Source organism: Vanellus vanellus (assembly GCF_965231255.1).
Source record: "Vanellus vanellus genome assembly, chromosome: 5".
Taxonomy (NCBI): domain Eukaryota; kingdom Metazoa; phylum Chordata; class Aves; order Charadriiformes; family Charadriidae; genus Vanellus; species Vanellus vanellus.
This window is the reverse complement of record NC_138910.1, coordinates 77,179,249-77,199,636: the sequence shown is the minus strand read 5'-3', so window position 1 is coordinate 77,199,636 and position 20,388 is coordinate 77,179,249. Positions and strand designations below refer to the sequence as shown.

The 20,388-nt window shown below is 46.4% G+C and overlaps 1 protein-coding gene across 1 annotated transcript; it reads right to left on the bottom strand.

Annotated features, from left to right (window-relative positions):
• Positions 1 to 182: 182 nt before the first annotated feature.
• C8A (complement C8 alpha chain) lies at positions 183 to 19,567 on the bottom strand (the record flags this gene model as incomplete). The annotated part of the gene is made up of 11 exons (XM_082484121.1): positions 183 to 334; positions 2,703 to 2,946; positions 5,113 to 5,270; positions 5,971 to 6,099; positions 10,361 to 10,601; positions 11,937 to 12,137; positions 13,191 to 13,380; positions 14,903 to 15,047; positions 16,090 to 16,234; positions 17,196 to 17,292; positions 19,449 to 19,567. The coding sequence occupies 11 exons, from the start codon at positions 19,565 to 19,567 to the stop codon at positions 183 to 185; spliced, it is 1,821 nt and encodes a 606-aa protein (XP_082340247.1).
• Between the last annotated feature and the right edge of the window lie 821 nt (positions 19,568 to 20,388).

The window sequence follows — 20,388 nt, the reverse complement described above, 5'->3', positions numbered from 1 at the left end:
AGCCTGGTCCGGTTTTATACAGCAAATCCAGCATGTCTCCGTACGTATAGAAATGCAATTCTTGACAATTATTTCTCCCCAGCATAATTCCAGGATCATGCCCGGGGTATTTATAGCCCGGCACGGACTCCAAACCGCTCTCGACCGCGTACCTGTGGGGAGTGATGCCATCCCGTGGGTTTTCAGCAGGCTTTGCTCTGCAGGTCCCTCCCGGCGCAGGACTCCCCGCCGTGCTGCGGGGATGGGTTGTTGCACTGCCGGCTGCGCCGCGCCGTGCCCGACTGGCAGGGACCCCACTGGGACCAGCAACTCCAGCGCCCATTCGTCGCCCCGCCTGGAAATGTATTAAAATAGGGGGGAAAAAAAAAGTAATATTCAGGTCTGAAGCGCTACATGTGGCCGGACTGCAGCAGGGTACTTCGGGTAGGAGCACTCCCTGGTCCATCCAGCCATGCCCAGCACACGGCTCCTGAGATCAAGGCGCTTTGAAGCCAGGGGAGATGAAGCAGCATCACCTCCTTCAGCCAACAATACCTGTTTCATTTTTCTCCTCTCCTCAGTTGAAAGGCTGCGGTTTGGCTTTCCTTTCCCGAAGGGCAGCTGACATCTCTCTCTGCACTAACTCTCCCACCTCCAACCAAGCCAGAGGGACAAAACTCTCCTAACATCGTGGAGGTGTTTTGAAAAGTCTGCCCAGCCCTTTGGAGGTGGGTCGTTTCAAGGCTTTTTCATTACAGTACAGACTGAGTTGTCAGGAGCGTTCGATACTATGGATTATGGCGGCGCTCCTGAATGATGGGGATGCTTGATGGCTGTCACTTACTGTCGGTTTTTATTTACTCACCTGGCCTTCATGCCTGGCTTGGGCACTTTATTAATCCAGACAGCACAAATGGATGGGTGTGCTCTTACTTAGTGCTGGCTGAAAAGCAGGGTACCCAGTCTGCTGGACCATTGTTCTTTTAAAAAACTGGGTTTGGTCTTAAATGAGTTTTCAAACTAAGAATTGGCTTAATCTCCCATGAGCTGGAAGTGCGTGTGTCCCTCCCTGCTGTTGCTAAAAGCAGGGAGCGCAGGGGCCGGCCAGTTCAGTGGGATGCTTTGGGGCCAGGTCCTGAGCTTGCCATGCTCCTCATCCAAGGCAGATTCCTTGGATTTGGAGACAGCTCAGAGAACCTGAGACTTTTTTAAAGCAGCCCACTTTTGAGTCACTGAGGCAATGCTTTTGAGCTCAGCTGCATTAACTGTCTGCCCAGCTCTGTTCTAACTCCTTATCTCATCACAGCTTTGATTTTCCGGTGGTGAGACCCTAGTTATGAGCACTCGGTTGAAGGCATGGAGCTCTGCCTAATGGAACTGCTCTGAAGATGGATTTTTCTGCCCACTTCATTTAGGGCAACGAAGCTGGTGAAGGGTCTGGAGCACAAGTCTTACGAGGAGAGGCTGAGGGAACTCAGCTTGTTTAGTCTGGAGAAAAGGAGGCTGAGAGGAGACCTTATCACTCTCTACAACTACCTGAAAGGAGGTTGTATTGAGGTGGGGGTAGATATCTTCTCCCAAGTAACAAGCGACAGGACAAGAGGAAACAGCCTCAAGTTGTGCCAGGGGAGGTTTTGAGTGGATATTAGGAAAAATTTCTTCACTGAAAGGGTTATCAGGCATTGGCACAGGCTGCCCAGGGAAGCGGTGGAGTCCCCATCCCTGGAGGTATTTAAAAGACGGGTAGACGTGGTGCTGAGGGACATGGTTTAGTGGTGGTTTTGGCAGTGTTGGGTTGATGGTTGGACTCGATGATCTTAAAGTTCCCTTCCAGCCTAGACAGTTCTGTGATTCTGTGGTTCTCTGTGCTGAGATTTAGATTCTTTTTTGTCATCATGAATCAGGATAAGAATATCCAGACAGAACTGTGACTTTTTTTTTTTTTTTTGGAATCTGAGAGCATGTTCCAAGGTTGGCTTTTCTTGCCACCCATTTAATTTTTTAGGCTAGTATATAGAGCAATAAAGAAAACATAAGTAAAAGCCTGACACTTTGGAAAAACACATTTTTTCTCCCCCAAAAGAGATACTTCCCACTAGTTAAAATGTGTCCCTGTGACGAGCAGGGGGGAAATCTGGCAACGTGGCGATTTTTTGGCTAAAACATCATTTTGGGCGGCACGTTGCTTGAGCACCACCTCCCAGTTGCTTGGCCTGACCCTGTCAGCCTCCCTTCACCTCCCTGCCCGTTGAGGTTTGTGTTCTCGCCCCTATAGCAGGCGTCCATAGGGGAATGCCGCAAGCGCTCTGGAGAATCGCCGTCCCGAGGACGTGACGTGCCAGTCAGTGGGGACCAGATGACGGTCTCATTTGCGGTAACGAGCTGCATCCACCGAGCACGGCAGGCGGGCAGAGCCCACCCCTCAGCTGGCAATATGGGCAGCCGGGCTTTGCCTGCGCGCTGCTGCTGCACCCCAGCTCAGCTTTTCTGCAACGCCTCAGTAAGTCTCCAGCTATTAAACACGTCTCCGTTTCCACTAATTTACTTATAATAATCACCTGAGCTGTTAATTTAATTCTCTTGGAGGGCTGCTTCGGATAGCGTAGCGACAAGAGCGGTAGAGAAGCGAAGGCTTGATTGATGCATGGATGCAAGGAGCTGGTGGTTAACGACGTAGAGGGGAAAGCCCTCTCTTTTTGCTGCTTTTCGCCCTCCCCTGCTACGGGTGCGCGCCGGGGTCTTACCTTGGCGCTTGGTCTGCTCGCAGGCAGGGCCTCCGTAACCTGGTCGACACTGGCAGAAACACGTGTCTCCCACCAAAACGGGTTCACCGTTGTTCTGGCACGGTCCGCAGCGGCAGGCGTTGAATTCCAACAGGTAATCGTCCAAAGCCCGTTTCAGGTTGTGCCGTTTGGTTTCCATGTCGCCGAGGTCGCTTCTGCGGAGAATTTCATGGATGGGCTGCAGCTGCGTAGGGTGGAGATGAATAGAATGGGGACAGTTTCAGCTGGGCATCAACTGAGATGCTTCCAGGCCGCAGTCGGAGAGCTGTGACATTGCTGGATAAACTCAGGGCTCAGAAAAAAACTCATTTGTCTTCCTTGACAGCTCCACGTACATCATGCAAATGCGTTATCACGACTGATGGGCCCCAGTGAGAAACCACCGTTCCAAAACCCTCCTCATCTTTGAGGTTTGTGTGGCATTGGCTTTTCTGGACATGCTTTGGAGATTAAGTCTGGATTCGAATGATAAATTAAAGCACCCCGGTAAACCCATTTTTTGACTGATTTCTTACTGCTGTCACAGCCTCAGAGATTCTTGCATGCATTTTGCCTTTTTGAACCAAAATGTTTTGTTAAGAGCTTTGGACAGTGGGTTTCATTAAAACTTAACGCCAACCTACAACTAATGGCGACCAGATTGTGAACCATCCCGTAAATGCTGAGCGTGAAGAATTTTACCTGCCTACTCTTTGCCCTTTGATGCAGCAAAATAATACTGTGCCGTTTTCAGCTTTAAGAGTATAAATTGCTCGTGTTTCCAGTAGCAAAATCCAGTTCTTACATACCATTCAGCAAAAAATAGTCCGGTGTGGGCAACTATAATTATAACTTGCCCAACTGAATATTAATATTCAACTGAATATTAAAGCTAAAAGCTCGGGGCTGGTGTGAGGACATGTATTTACGTTTGTCCATCCATGCACCTGTGCGAACGCTGCGTGTCCTGGCCTGGGAATCGGTGGAAAGAGGTCCCAGAGAAGAGCTGGGCATCGTCTCATTGCACAAGGCGCAGGGAGAGCGGTTCGTGGGGAGGATCAGCTGGGCTTTGGGAAGAGCTGGTAGACAAATTTGCACAAGCCTCTTGAACAAACGAGCGGGAGCTGCCGATAAGAGCTGCCGAAGTGGACATGAGCGCTTACCGGCAGCTCCGGTTGCACAGTGAGCGCTGAGCTCTGGAGCAGCCAGCAGAAAGGTCAGCACATGGTTTACTGGAAAATTGCAATAAATTTTGCCCAGAATCGATGGGAGCTCGTACAGAAAGGTGAATAACCTGCAGCACGGGTTCGGCTGGAACCGAAAGCGCTTCTACTTGATCAGGGCTTTCCACCGCCGGGGTGGTGCCCAGGAAGGTTTGCAGATTCCCGCTCGCCCTGCCAGTAACGCAGGTGGTTCCTGGTTCCACCTTCCCTTCTCCCACCCTCTGACAGAGCCAGGAGCGGGCGTGCTCGCAGGCGAAGACGAGAGGGGTGGAAGTGGTGGTGTGTCCCTGCCGTGACCGAGGTCCTCCTCCCCCTCAGCCCACAGCTGCGCTCCCGGAGCAGACCAGCGACAGTCGCAGCTCAGGGTAGAGGTGGTACTCCTGACCGCAGCTGAGGGGTGCGCCTGCCTCCTCCCCTGTGGTCTCTGACCCTGGATTCTCTCTTCCTTTCCATCCCCTCTGCTTGCACAACCCCCCCTGGTCTCTGAAGCCATGTAGGATGCTTCAGTGGTCTTTCCATTGTATGAGGCATCCAAGAAAATGAAGGGAGGAGGAGAACTCGGCTGGTTTTTATGGCCACAGATGTGCTTTGTGGAGCATGGAGAGAGACAGGACCCACCTGACAAAGCAACCAGGAGCCCCCTGCTCAAAAAAGCTCCCGGAAGGACCCATAGCAACACCCACCAAGGTCTGCAGAGGTTCGGCATAGCCACTGTGGCTCTGAGGCAGGTGGAAAGCAGGGGGGGGTCTATGCATAGCCTTTGGGGGGGGCTGGGGCAAGTCTCCTGCCCCACCCCCCCCACCCCCCCCGAGTCTCCTGCTTATAGAGGAGGGCGGACAGTTGTCGGGGAGAATAATAGGGAAGAATGCAACCACAGAGAGCCATTCATCGGGAGGCTGTTTGGGGACACATTAAAAACTTAACTCAGCACTAATCCAGCATTAAGCTCCTTGTCCATCTCCCTGCGGATACAGTCGGTGGGAGATGTACTCCCCATTGTGAAATGAGTAAGAGGTTACCAGATCAGTGGCCCATTACATTTAATCTTGTTCTGTGATGGGATCACAATAAAAATACGAAATGATCTGCTCGACTACACTTTCATTCCTTATAGTGGCAGAGTTTCTTCAACTGCAGAAAAGCCTTACCTCAAAATCAATAACAGCAGGATTATATTTTAATGACCTTCCCCAGTGACGATACATATTGCCATCCCAACTGTTTAAGAGCCCTCCGCTGTAACTGGTATCTCCACCTCTAATCCGGGGAATAATATCTTCCACAACGGCGCTGTTGCTCTCCGCATCTGAAAAGTTGAATTGCACCCATATTGTTTAGTTATCGTTTCCACACATACACTAGAAAATACTTAATGGAGGTGAGATCAATGGTGTAAGGGGCTATCGGCGAGCGGCGCTGATGCTGCCTCCTGAAATCGATGGGAGCTCAGCGTCTCCCGCTCGCGGGGCGAGCCCTGCCGCGTTATCGCAAGGCAGCTGGTGATGAGTTGAGCATCACAAATACTCTGAGCTGGTAAGCCCTGAAGAGCTTGCATGCCTCCAGCCTTTGTTTCTAGTTAGCACGTGGGCAGTAGGTCACCCTGTCTGTAGCTGGTTAAGCGATTTACAAATCTGGGGCTTCGTAGCCTCTTTGAGTACTTTTTATAGTTGTTTTTGACTTCTTTTATGGTTGCCATGTTGCCCTTGTCGTCCATGCCCAGTCTGTCGTGGCTATCGGGACTGCAGCCTTCCAGCCACCCCATGCCTCTATTTACACGCGTTGCTAATCAGGCCATTGCTACCTTAATTTCTGCTCTTTGAAGAGCAGCGAGTACTCCTGGAGACTGGGACCTAAAGTTGCTTTGGTCCCGTGATTGGGCCTGACCCACGGCTGGGGATGGCATGGGCATGTCGTACCCTTCTGTGACCCTGCCTGAATCGCCGTGCCCGAGTGACCAAAAGAAGTGATGCAAGATGCCTTATCAGACGTCTGCCCTGCTATCATACCAGTTTTCAGAAGTCCTTTCTTTGCACAGTCGGAGGATGACACAGACGCTTGCAAATGCAGTTTATTCTCGCTGTCTGTAAGGCCAATTGACCAGCCAACGCAGGCACTTATCTCTCCGGCGCTGATGTCTGCAAAACAGAAAGGAAACCAGTCAAATCAGTGACTCGGAATGAGTGGAAGGATGCTCATTTTCCTACTTGTTGGTTTGTTGGTTTGGTTTTTTTTTTTTTTTCTATCAGTGAAGAAAATATTCAGTTATTTGCATGGCCTGTTTTTCAAAGTCAAGAGCTATTCCAGGTAGAGGACAGCCTTTAGTCTTGCGGTGGAAAAGCCAATATTTTATTGGGGTATATTGGGCTTATCCCATAATAGGTGAAAAGAGAAATGGCCTTGCTGTATAATTGTTTCCTTAGAAAGTCTTAGAAGAAAGTAAAAATCTTACCACAAAGCTTCAGGCATGTATTTCCTTCTTTGGTCTATTTATTTTTAAAAAATACTTCTTTTTTTTTTTTCTTTTTTTTTTTTTTTTTACAGTCTAACTCATGACCAGGATAAAGCTGGGAAGAGCAGCTGAAATCAACAGATCCTTGCTAATTTTCCTAAACTGAGGATCTAACCCATGTATCTGTGGCTTAAGTAACAACTTGTAAAAAGTCTGTCCGCTGAGAGCTGCCGAAGCCTCACCGCCTGCTGCGGGGCTGCTGCCACCAGCACCGCCACATCCAGCGTGGAAATACGTAACTGGAGACCCACGAAGCCACTGCAGAGGTGTGAAGGGAACTAACGAGGTGGTTTCACCAAGGTAAGCGACGCACATATTTCGTACAGCCCGGTTTTTGGCACACGCTTCAGTATACTGCAAATATAAGGCCGTCTTCTCTAGCAGTTAAAAAAATCCATTGATTTCATTAAATGCGGGTATTGTAAGTAATAGGTAACTCTTCTGTTGCTCTTTTTGTCAGAGGACCTTAAAGCGTTTTACAAAGCAGCCTGGCGATCGATACCCCGGTACTGAAAGGGAGGCACAGAGGTCAGTGGGATTTGTGCGTCGTGGCTTAATGGTCTAAAGATCAAACCTCCGTCCGAGCCCCAGTCCAGAGCGCTGTCTGCTGAACTGCCTCCCCCCAGCACCGGGGAGCGGTTACTTGTCTTCCTTGTGTTTAAAATACTGGTAGAACAGCCGGAGCTCTGGTTTTTTGCTCCCTTCTGCACGCTCTTGCAGGAGGGTTTTGCCGGAGTGGTGCGGAGTAGGGATCTGCTCCTTGGCTTGGTAGGTCCCAACCAGCGGGGGTGCTCAGCATCCCGAAAACGGGAACTGGTGAGAGCTGAAGCATAGTCAAGACTTCAGGGGGAATTACATCCCGTTGCAAAACTGGGCCCTTGAGAAAGATTAAATGTGTAGCACTCAATTACTTGCACTAAACTGTTCAACAGTTGTAAACACAGTGGGTAAAGTTCATTCACCCAAAGCAACATGAGTGATTGCTTATCTTGGTCTTGGAGTGCCATAAAATTAAACTTGAGGAACACCCTGATTAATTGATTCACCATGGTTCCCGTTGAGTAATTATGTTCAGCGAGGGTCTGTCAATACAATTCGCTATTGGTTGCAGCAAGATCGGGTCTTGATAAATGAAAAGTGGTTATCATTGCAAAAGGGTGGTCATAGAAAATATTGGCACTTGAGGGGGGAGCCCTGATAGGGTTTTTTTTATATGATATAATTTGCGATAGTTAAATGTGCTCGAGTGATAAGATTTACTGCTGCATTTTGAATTAATCAGAATATACGAAGACTCTTTCTAATTTACTCTGCGCATAATGTTTCTCCCATAAATGTTCTTGTAATGTGTGAACACATTATACTGTTTTCTGCTAAATAATAGAACCATAACAATCTATTTTAGAAACAAGTAATGAAAAATATTGATGGCAGAGCAACCAGGGACCTCGTTCTGACACGTGTATTTATTTCACTCGTGACCACGTCCATACAAGCCCTTGCAGCCTGAAAGCTAGAAACGGGTCTGGCAGCAAAACTGCAGTCCTTAAGCTCTGCACCGGTGAGTCGTGGTCCATTCCTGGGTATCTAAACCCAGAAGGGAAGGAACTTCGCTTTCAAAATTCAGGTTTCCGAGACGCTTAAAGTTCAGTTCATGCCTACGCCTAGCTGGATGCTCAGCCACTGCCCGAGCTCGCTCTCATTTAAGGAGGATTCAGCCTAGGGATCTTTTTCCTGGGCATACGCTTTAGTTACTGGTCTGTAAAAAAGGAGTGTTTTCCCTTCCAGAGCACCTAACACGCAGCCTCATGGGCTAGGTGGGCTCTCAGGATGCGGTGGTTTATCTAAAGCAGGTGCCATGCCGCTCAGCCCTGTGGGGACTCAGCGGTACGTCTCCCGGCATCTGCAAAGCTTCAAACTCATCTTTTGAAGCTCTAATTTTAAGACTTGAGCACTTATATCCTGATCCTGACCATTCCTCGGGGAAGGCGGATAATCCTCTTGCAAACACAGCCTTCAAGCATGGCTGTGATCACCATTAAAAAAAAACATGTTTTTTGCTAAATGCTTTTAGACTGTGGCATATCAGCCACTGCGGGTGGGTCCTTCTGGGTCTACGTCGTGTGACATAGAGAGCTGCTGACTTGGTAAATGTGGACTTTCTTGCAGAGTCGTGCTTAGACGAAAATTACAGAAGTGTGGTACGTTACAGTGAAAATTGCATCTCTACTGGGGCACGTTTTTGTCTTTTGCTGAACTTCAACATCCTTCTTTCCTAAGATAAGGCATCTTGTAGTAGTAAATCTCCTCCTCGTATACACGGCAAGCACAAGATAAAGCAAAACTGGAGCCTCCCTCCACATGCTCTCTATACCTTCTTCCTCTGAAGTTGGCAGTGTGCTTCCTGAAGACTTGCCTGCCAAGATCTTGTTCACTTCTGTATCAGTCACTCTTCAAAGTGAATAAATGATTTGAAGAGGCATCATGTTTCCAAACTTTAGTGTTTCGGGAACTTGATGAAAAGTCTCTCAATTGGTAGTTTCTTGTGGAAAAATTGGCATTAACACTCAATATGGAGCGCGTGATGGTAGCAAACCGTTTCAGACCGGAGGCAGAATTTGGGGTAGAACCATGGAAATTAACGGAATTAATGGAATTACAGCAATTTGCACCACCTGCAGCAATTTGCACCCGTTGTCCAAGATCACAATTTTCTTTTGCATAAATGTCCAGTCTGGAGGTACCAAGGCAGCGTTACCCTCAGCAGAGCAGAGTGATGGTCCTTAGGGGAAGTGGGATCTATGGCATTGTCGACACCTTTGCAAACGTTGACAATCCGGTTAGTGTACTAAAGTACCATATTATTGTCCTGCATCTTATGTTTTTGATTAGGAAAAATGTTATGCTTTGGCTGGCCGCTAATGGCTATTCTTGCGCTCCAGACATTTGCGGTGGATATTTTGCGTAACTGAGATTTAGAGGTATGGCTCTGCAGCCTCATACGCTCTAATTTGTTGAGAACTGGAGCTAACAGAGGTCTGTTAGTCTTCAGACATGACGCTAACCAGAGTAAAGCGGCAGAGGTATTGCCACGTGCAATGCATTATTTCCATTTACAGAAAATTGAAACCCTCACTATTAGGAGGCTAAAACGTGAGCGGGCCATCTTTCTTTACTCTGGATGAGTTTCCAGTCCTTGAGCATTCATGAGAATGGCCAGAACAAAGACTATAACAAATAGTGGAATAAGCTGCCCAGAGAGGTGGTGGATTCACCATCCCTGGAGGTGTTTAAGAAAAGGGTAGATGAGGTGCTTTGGGACATGGTTTAGAAGTGGTGGTGTTTTTATCAGGGTAGGTTAATGGTTGGACTTGATGATCTTAAAGGTCCCTTCCAACCTCACTGATTCTATGATTCTATGATTCTATAAATAGGAGAAGTTTAGAGAAGTCTAGGAAGTGACCCTGAAAGAAAGGGAGAAAAAGATGCACGGGTTCCTTCCTAAACTACCAAAATTTCACTCAGATTCTTCTGAAATTACGTCAGGAAGCAAATTTTGTGATGCTCAAGCTTATCGCCTGCTACGTGGCCAATAGTGCATCCACCTTGTGAACGACATGCAGATACCTCTACCCCCACCCCCACTCTGCATTTGGGGGCTTGTGACGAGTGCGTGTCTATCATGTGATGAGACATGTCAGCCAGCTCAGCAAAGAGGGGCCGATGACCGTCTGCCCTCCAGGGCCCAGGGAGATGATGGCTGTGGGGAGCAGCCAGAGCCGGATGAGTTACTCTGGGGGACTGGACCTGCCTCGTGGTGTCCAGGTTGGAAATGCCCTGTTTAAAGCAGAAAGTTGTGAACAGAAAATTTCTAGTGGTTTTCTAACCTTTTCTTCTCATTTCCTCTTTGTTAATGACAAGGATGTACTCAAAGACGCCTCCCATAGTGCCGGATGTCATGAAGTGGGTGCCGTAGTCGTTGATGAATTTGGCATACATGCCGTAGTTGTAGGTGTCTGGAAGCTCCCGCAGGGAGAGCAGCACGTCTTCATCCAAAACGATGTTGTCCCTTCTCATCTTGAAACGGGCCGTCTGTACCTTCGTCACAGCTCTAATGAATCCAACCTCCTGCAGGTGAAGAAAGCAGGAGCTGTCACTCAACATTAATTTAAAAGAAACCCCCAAAAGTAATTTCTAGTCTTTAGGTTTGCAGAGGAAAGCCTGAATCTTTGACTGTCCATAGATGTTAAAGACATGAAAACCAGCCCAGGTTTAAATGAAATCAGTTGTAATTCTTTTTGAGAGAGTGTCTCTTGTGTGCTGTGTGAGGTGGAGGGCAGAGCCATGGGTTTACATGCTGTGGGGTTTTTTTACTGATGTGTGAATGCGGTCAGAATTTGGCTCCACGTGATTCCCCTCCGTCCTCCATTTCTGCTATTTCTTTTTTTTTTTTTTTTTCTGGTTTCCTTTCCGTACTGTTTATTCCCTTTTGCTTTTTTTTCACAGCCTTGACTCGAGATGCAGGAGAAGGGCTCGTGGCAAGCCCAGCCCAGCGCGGCAGTGGGGGGATACCCCTGCCAGGAAGGTGCTGATGGGGAGAGGATTTCCTGGATATACCACCAGATCCACGACTCCTCTTCTGGATTAGCCATAGCCTCGGACAAGGCTCTCGTGCAACCAGAACAGCCTTTTAAATGATTCCTCCAATAATTGATCATCGTTTAGCTGCAAACATCATGTGAGTCTAGACAAGGGCACAGTAAATACTATAACGGTGCCAATTTCCAACACCTTTTAAAGGGCATTTCAACTCGGAACACCGTCAAAGTAATTCTCCTTTATTGTTTTCTGTCAGCAGCCACGAGAGACGTGGAGACGGGGCACGGTAAATGTGGGAAATACCAGCGCTCACGTTATTAGATTGGAAGGAGGTCATCACAGCTAGTCCATGATGTAAACTCACCGTGAGAAATACACCCTATTATTGGGTACTCTTTTTTCAGCGCGGTATTTTAACCTTTCATAAAAAGTAGCGTATTTCCCCATCGTAAGGCAGCTTGTATTAATTTAAACAAGATATATCTGCTACCGGAGATCATTCCTGGAGGACAACTGTTTTGATCAACATCTTGATATTTCCTCCTCCCTCATCATCCCTGTAAGCATTTTTTCATTTATGTGCTTAATGTAGCCATGAAACAGGATGGGGTGAGATGACATGTGTTGTGGTACTGCGTAATTCAATTTTATTCCCACTCCCTGTTTGGTAAAACGTAATAAGAACAACAAACAGGATTACTAACGATCATACATTTGCAATTACACGAACAAATTAAGGTACAATTACTATGTGTTAAAAAATGCCATTGAGAGAATAAACTGACATAAGTTATAGCCAGACCATGCGGTGCACAGATGACACGACTGGAGCATATGCATCATTGATTTATTATTTATTTTTACCTTTGCAGTGTATTGAGTGAAATTCTTCAGGGATCCTTTGCCATATGATAAAGTGAAGCCCAAGTCTAACTGGAAAGGTGATTTCTCAGGCCCAATTCCAATGGTAAAGCCTTTTGTTCTGGATTTATCACTTTTAAGGGCGTCAAGCAGGTCCTTTGAATCATCGTAAAACTCAAAAGCGAATCCAGAATCAGCATGAGCCTAAAGTGAAAGTAGCAGACATTAATTTTTCAGGTATTTCCCTTTCTTTTTAATCTCTACTTCTTCAAGGAGCTGGTGGTGCCTCTGTTGAAGCCCGCGATGCTCATGACAGCACCAACACTGACTGCAGTGAATGTGAAATAAAGAACTTCGTCACGTGCCATTTCATTTGGAAATATGTGAGAAATGCAGCTAAAGCCATACATTTTGCTTCATCCATCTCCAGGCAGGCGAAAGGTTTGTGTTTAGCCACTCAAAGCAGCGCCATTACAGGCGGAGCTGGTAATAGTGCCTATTAAGCTACCTTGACACTTCCCATTATAAAATCCTCCTTCCAGTTCCTTACAGCTCTGCCAAATCCTAATGATTTGGAGCGATTATTATTTTTTTTTTTTCTCTCCCGCCTGCTTCTGGATGAATTTATTTAGGAACGAAAATTCAACAGCGGTGATCCAGCTACTTGCGATGGCAACGCTAGAAAACAAACTTTGTTTTGCCTGCGTTTGAGAGAAGTGACCTTTTCCCTGACAGCTCCGCTGTGCCGGCACGTGGAATCGAGCAGCCCCGATGAATCTGGGATGTGCCATTTACACCCCCGCAGAGTATAGGTGTTATGATACATGGTGATGGCTTTCGGGATCTTTGTGTCACTCAGAATTTGGATTTACGTTCCTTGTCGCCAAGCCGTAGACTTCAAATGCTTTCGAAGACTGAACCGGTAGCATTGTTCCCATGCCAACTTCATCCCTAGGGAGGCAAGTCGCTTGCGCAAGGTCTACAGCTCATTAATAGCAGAGTTTAGAGAAAACCCATTTCTCTTGGCTCTGACTAGGCCAGAGGAAGCAGATGCCTGGGTGATAAAGCACGTTAGTTCCTTGATGTGCCATAAAACAGCATTTATATCATCGATCGCTTGTTGTTTTGGGGACCGCTAGAGAAACGTACCTTGAAAGACAACTTATCGTGAATGATAAAATGTAGACAATATATTTATAGGGAGTTTGGCTTTTAGCTGGGAGCACATTGCTAATTTTGACCACCTGAAGCACTTACTAGGAATTGGTATATGTGAAAGTTGTAAGGTTTGCGGAAATACTTCTCGTCGTCTCCATAGTACAGATGTTCACATGCAGCGTCGTACTTCAGCTCCCGCCACTCTCCGTTGTAGACATACTCACAGTGGCCTCCAAAAAAATTAGGATCATATATGTACTGGCTCTCTTCCTGTGTTAAGATATTGTACCTTGGAAAGAAACAGCATTCAGAAAGTTATCCATAGCGCCCGTTTTATTTCCCCAACAGTCTCCGTCACCGTTTCTGTTCTCCTGACACTATACGTTATCTATCTGTCTCTGACTTTGAATTTGGGTAGCACCTAAAATATAAGGTTTGAGTCTGTTCTCCTTTGCTCTCGCCTTTCCAAAGCTAACAGGAGACAAACAGCCATTTTATTTCCAAGACATCGGTTTGGACTCATGTGCTAGAGATGGAAGAAATCAGTTAAATTGTCCGGTTATGAATTGTTACAGTTATGAAAGTCCCAAACTCCTGGAATTCCTCCAGGTCCCCCGTGAGTCTCTCACAGCCTAACGCATCTCACTGTCACAAAGAGTTTTCCGGCATTCCCTGTAATTGTTTTCTATCTTTATTTCATCTCCTTCCTTTTAATAACGGTCCCACTTCTCAGGGGAGTTAGCACCCTCCCTAGACTGGCAGTCTGCCTGTGCTTTGCCAAGTCTCTCGCTTATTATTTCCTTACGCCTCTTTCTTGCTGCTCTCCAGCCATCACAGCTGCTGCCCTCTGAAATCCCGCCTGTTACTTAATATTCCCTGGACTTCCACGGCCCCAAATGAAAGCATTATTCAGCCTCGGCAGCGGCATTGCTCCTCACAACAGGGGATGGTCTTTAAGACTAAGATAGTACATACTATTGCTTTTGTATGTTCTGTGGGAGAAACACATCAGAGAGCAGTATTAAATGGAGTGCTCAGTGAAAATTAATATATGTCTTGAAAAACTTTTGATGGACTCTCCCGGGCCCTGGGCCAGAGAAGCATTGATCTCATGGACGGCAGAGAGCATTGGATCCAGCTGATGGGAAAGTTATCTGCTGGGTGACTACGTTCTCATACTGTAGCCCATGTTCTCCGAGTGAAACTAAGCAGCATCTTGGTTAAAACACAAGATTAAAAACAAGAATGTCACAATAGACAATTTGCCTTTCACGTTGCTCTGGATTCCTCTTTCGCATGTATCGCCTAACCAGAATTTGCAACTGAACAGGGTAAAGATTTTTCACGGACAGGAGTATTGACCCTGCACGTATTCATGTGCAGCTCAGGCTCTCTGCCTTCAATCTGTGCTCTGAAGTCCTAAATCCTTCATCTTAAGGGTGAACAGGATCCAGGATGCTGCATCTCCAGAGTCTACTCTTTGGGTTAATGTATTGCTTTTATCAACTGCAGAAAGCTGTAAGATAACTGGGGTATACTTTTTACATGAGTTTAAAGGGGACATCAAAAGTACAGAGTAGCTGGGAGAGGCCAAGGTAAGTACATCCGAAACAGAATTTGAAATAAAAGCTGGGACGAACCCTCCTGCCTCCCCCCTTGCTACCCGAGGTTGGGTGGGACAGTAGCTCTCCTTTGGGTTTGGTACAGCTCCCTGTCAATTCACAGAGCGCTGCTGTTACTAAGGAAGAGCAACATGAAAACCTGGATCCAGTTTTCATTGTGAGAGTAGCAGCTATTGATTAATTACGTACCCTTGGGCTGCTCTTTCAGACCCTGGGATTGGGAACAGACGTTCACAAGGGCCTTCGATATCTTCATCCTCACAGTTATCCTCATCAGACCCATCTCTGCAGTCTGGCTCTCCGTTGCACACAAGATGCCGTTTAATACAGCGACCTAAAGTGCAGAGGTACAGACGATCCCTCATCCGCCTTTCAGAAAACCTTTTTGGCAGCTTGCACTGGTTGTGCTGGTTTCCACCCATATCTCAGGGCCACAAGAAGTCACGCTGGGCGTTAAACACAGTGTTCTTCTGTTGGGAGCTTGCTTTTCCCAGCTCCTTAGGGGGGAGGTTTTCGTTTGCAACGTGGAGCGAGCACAGCTCGGAGTCCAAGCCAGCTCCAATGGGATGGGAATCAAGCAGAGGTCACCTCACTGGCCTGACTCTATTACCTACAATCACGCTTTTGGAAGGGAGCTACAGGAAGCAATAGATTCTCCACTTGGCTTAGGGAAGTCAACTCTGTCCGGTTAAAGTGCATTTTTTGCCTCTTCCCATTGCAGGAGGTATTTGGGGAGTTTATTGCAATAATTACAGCTTAAGAATGGATGTTTGCAGGAAGGGCAACTTGAAAGTGCTTTTGCTTCTGGAGTAAGGAGAAAGCCTTGATGTGGCATTCGTGGCAGGAGGGAACTGGTACTGCTGCACACTTGCCTCAGTGGACCAATAATGACCTGCTCCAGTTGATGAGCTGGTGACGGAGCTGGTGCCTATTTCTAAATTTCAATAGAATTTTCATTGAATGCTCAAGATGGGACTTTGAAGCCATTTGTGTAAACCCAAAAATCTGTCAAGGCTAGTCAAACTTTCAGAGAACAGCCACAGTATATCCCAAGTCTCAGAGCTGGGGATGGCTAAAAATAAATAAATCACCCCAACAGATTGCTAGTTGGATTCATGATTGAACTATGTCTTCTGCAGGGGGAGAAAGTGGTGCGTTGTGGGAGCGTTGGTGCCCATGGAGGGGGGTGCGAGCGTGTAGCACAGCAGTTGGAGCAGAATATTTCTATTCTCTTTGTTCCACTGAAAAATTAACCTTTTCCATGTCACACGGCCTTCTTTTCTATCCAAATCTAAGCATAACACGGACGGATTTCTGCGAAAGTGGGGAAAAACCCAAAGATGTGGAAATTCCCTGCTTTCTCTCGCATCACTCACCCGTTTCCTCACACCGAAAGTCCTTCCCGCAGCTGGGGGGTCCAGGGCAGGTCGTCTCGGCACGGCAAACTTGCTCGCCCCAGAAGTGCCCCGCACATCGCCGCCCCGAGAACCCCGCCGGCTGCACCAGCCTCCGGTACCGGTGCTGAACCACACAAGAGAGAAAAACACCGCCAATACCTAACTGTTATCCCCCAGAGACATCACCTCCACGGGTTATAAAGCAATTAGAACTATCGCTTTTCGCTATAGTGGTTTTTTATTTTTTTTCGTGTAGTCCGCAGGCTCTGCACGTGATAAATGGAGAAGAAGAGTCAGCAGAGCGGCGGGAGCTCAGGAGATTGGCTTGAAGTTCATACAGGTGAATTTGGGGGACAGGTGGAACAACTGTTTTTAAAAATCTCTTCCCTCTTTTATACCTTGGAAATAACATGGCATTTTTCCAGTTACATATGCTTTGTCCCAGAACGTTACAGGCTCAGATGGACGCAGACACTAATTACAGCACTGATCCTGCAACATTTCTGATGGATTATTAATGAGAATTGCTGCTCTTTAAACTAGGGGGGAAAAAAGAAAAAAAAGGAAAGAGAGAAGAGCCAAATCATTTGCACAGGAACAAAAAAAAAATAAAATGCAGGGATATAAACTCAGTAGAAAGCAAAATTATGTCAGGTATTTGAAAACACATTCTTGAATTATGAAGACATATGTGAAATGATATAAAAAACTGAGAGCAGGAGCTGATGAATGAAGGCTGCTTTTAATTTCTTTTCATCGGAATATTTGCATTCAGAATCAGGGGATACTTAATTAAATCTGAGATAGAAAAGGAAGAAGGTCTTGGGCAAATGTTCTGGCCTGATTCTTCCACCGTTTGCCTTGATTTTACATTTTGCACTTCTGCTGCCCTGAACGAATTTATTCCCCAGTTTACACCAGGGTAAGTAAGAGCCTCTCTAGAAGAGGAGCATCTCCATCATATTTGGATGAGTTTACTGGATGCTTCAGAATGATGAATATGTATAATATATATAATTAATGTGTGTACATCCTCATCACAGACACATCTGAAGATAAATGAATACATTACAGTGGAGTCTTACTTTTTTCTCTTGGCAAGGAAAGCAATCAGTCCATTCTGACCACTGGCTCAGCTGACAGTCGACAGGAGCCGGAGAATTAACATCTCTGCCGCTTCTTCTAAGGAGGGGAAGAGATAGCGGTCTAAGGTCTTTGAAGTTGTGTTTTAAGGAGGGCTGGAGGCTCGCAAGGAGACAAGGATCTCTGTGTGCGTGTGTTTTTCCACCAGGAACCTATTTTGTAGGAGATGGGAAACGTCCCTTAGCGGGGGCGGGGGGGGAGGGCTGTACTACCTGAGATGCCCCGTCCAAGTATTCACCATCAGAACTGGTCAGGGGCAGCAGGTGCAGGATCTGAGGATTTTGTCTTGGGTTTCCTGCTCTCCCAAGAGATCCTAGCCCTTTCCAATAGGTAGATAGCAATAAAATAGACGTACATCATATATATAAGACCAGACGCGCTGAGTAAACAGAATGAATGTCAAGAAGAGGCAGGTTTTAAGGAAAGGCTTCTTTTTTTGGTTTTCTTCTCAAAAAGCACGTCACAAACTCCAGGAGTAGTGATGTTTATCACCCTGGGCCTGTTCTGAAATCTATTGGTTTTGCTTTTCTTATACCATAGTTAACTCACGGTGTGTATTTTTCCCGACCGGTATGAAATCGGGGTCTGATTCGCATGGGCTTTGCGGAGTGGAGGGAATGGCTGCACCGGCAGTGCTGAGAAGGCAAGGTACAAGGCCATGTTGACTATGAGAATTTCTTGGTTGACCGTTTCTACAAGGAACTACATAAGTTCTGAGGAGAGGAAAATAACTAAAGGAAGAGTATAAAATCAGAAAATGGCGAGGGTACTGTATGGCAATGGCCCTTGCATCAGACTCTCTGCACACACGCTGAATATCACTATACGACAGCAAGAAAAGACTTCTCTTGCCTCCCAGCCCGGTCGTTACGATCTCTGTTTCTGTCCCCACTCCTACATTCTCTTATTTGGATAACGTGTTTCTTTGTCTTGAGGAGCAATCTGTGGCGTGTCAGTACAACTCTGTGTTTGCCACAGCCTTCGAAGCATTCTGAGGGGTTATTCTGAGCCAAAAATTATTATTATTATTTTGGTGATTAACTAATGAGCAGTCTGTTTTACTTACAAGACTGTGCTCCAAAGAGAAATATTGATAATTAGCGGAGGTACGGAGCACATTGGGGATTCATCGGAGGCTGCAGAAGAGGGATTTACTCAATGAAAGCCACAACAGCTTTCCCAGGGAGCCCCTGGATGCAGATCGGTGCGTGAGATGAAGCCCCACCATCTCTCTAGGAAAACAACGGGAGCCTGCAGACAAACACGGAGCTGGAGGACACGCAGGTATTGATGCCTTTTGGCTCTGACAGGAGGATTTGTGGGCTGTATCCTTCAGCACTTCACAAAGTACTTAATTGGCTCACCTTCGATTGGGTTTTGCATTTACCTCTTCATTATTCTGCCTTGTTTGATAAGTTCATCAAACATCAAAAATCTCGTCTTTGTTCATTTTCAGCAGGGATTATCGGAATAAGCCTTCATAATTAAGTGTATCACTACCACATTTTTTTTTTCCTTTCTGCCTTCCCCTTGTCTCCACGTTCCAATTATCGCTGATACCTTTTTTGATTCTTCTAAATCATATTTGCCTTTAGAACAAGCCTGAAATTAATAGCTGTCGAAAAAAAGTCCAGCCATTCTCCTATCATGACACTGTAGATTTAGAAAAAGGTAACTTGTTTATTCCCTTCCTTCAAAGCCTAAATGACACTCGTATAGGTTAATAATATTGTTCAGGGATAAAAAATCAGAGGTACGAGGATGTGGCTTGGATGAAAATTAGGTTATAAACATGCACTTGTTAACTTCACATTGTCAAATGCAAAATAATTATAAGGAAAAAGAATATGAAAAATGTTCACTCGTAAATTGCCCTGTATAGTGTATATTCCAAGTGCCCCAAACCAGGATGGTAATTTTGGTAAAGAAGTTTAAGAAGGCTTAATAGTAATCTCTCAAAAGAAAAGCCATTATGCAAACAGTTCATATAAGCAGGAATTACGATGCCTTAGCTTGGGCTTTGGACCACTGCCAATATATATATATTTTTTATTATTATTTTTTTTTTTTTTTGTGGTAGCTGTTTACAGAGAGCACAGTGTGCACATGCCACGAGTCAGGACAAAATTGATGGGCTGACTGACTTGCCCATAATTTCTATATGTAAAGCGGAGGGAGGGGGGGAGCAGACATACCTCCGGGAAGGCAATGCCTCGAGCTCCTTGCGTGCTGTAGCCGGGGCCTGACGGACCGTTAAAGCCAAGGAGCATATAGAGAGGATCAGAGGAGAAAGCCGACACAGGTCCCACCGCATTGTTTTTCCATATGTAAACGTTTGCTATAGATTAGCTGCAAACAAAAGCTTTAGACTTCGGGACGCCGTGGGGAAAGCGCGACTCAACGAAACGCGGCGGAGCCCACCGGACTCCAAAACGCTGTGGTAAATTATTGACGACGGCACAGATCCAATCACAAAGAATCGGGATGCATCCCGGAGGCCTTTGCCCTTTTGGAAACAAATTCCCGGTTTTCTGGCAAGGGAATATATTAAACTGTGCAACTGTTTCCACGTTAAAGTCAATCGAGCCCTATTGCAGCAGCGTGTTTCTTGTCCGGCCTGCTCCCTCCTTTTAATTTGAAAGAGGAGGAAACTGGTTTTATTTCCTGTAGTGACTTAACTGCAGTTTTGGTGCCTCTGGTCGCCGACCGGGGCGAAGCTTTCCAGTACGGCAAACTGAAGATTATTACAAAATTCTGTTATGAGGAACACGTGCCTTCCAGGTACGTCAAGGAGATGTCAGTTCGGTTTCTTCCTGTTGCCATCCCCATGAGGCAGCGTCCCATCTCCAAAGCTGAGGTGAGTTACCACCTGGGTTTTGGTGGCCTTACACAGTCACTGCAACACCAGAGTCTGAACCTCTGTTTCCTAAAGTGATTTGGGGCGCGAAAGATCTCCCCCAAATCAGAAATTGTGTCCTATCCCATAAGCTGCGCAAACTCATCTGTCGGCGGTGGCTCTAATGCTTTTCACCGGTTGGGATCTCAACACAGAAGTAGTGGATGTGCACAAGTATAAGAAAGCAATGCCATCCAAAGCAAGGACACCACACCAGGGGTTATTTATTATTAAGATAA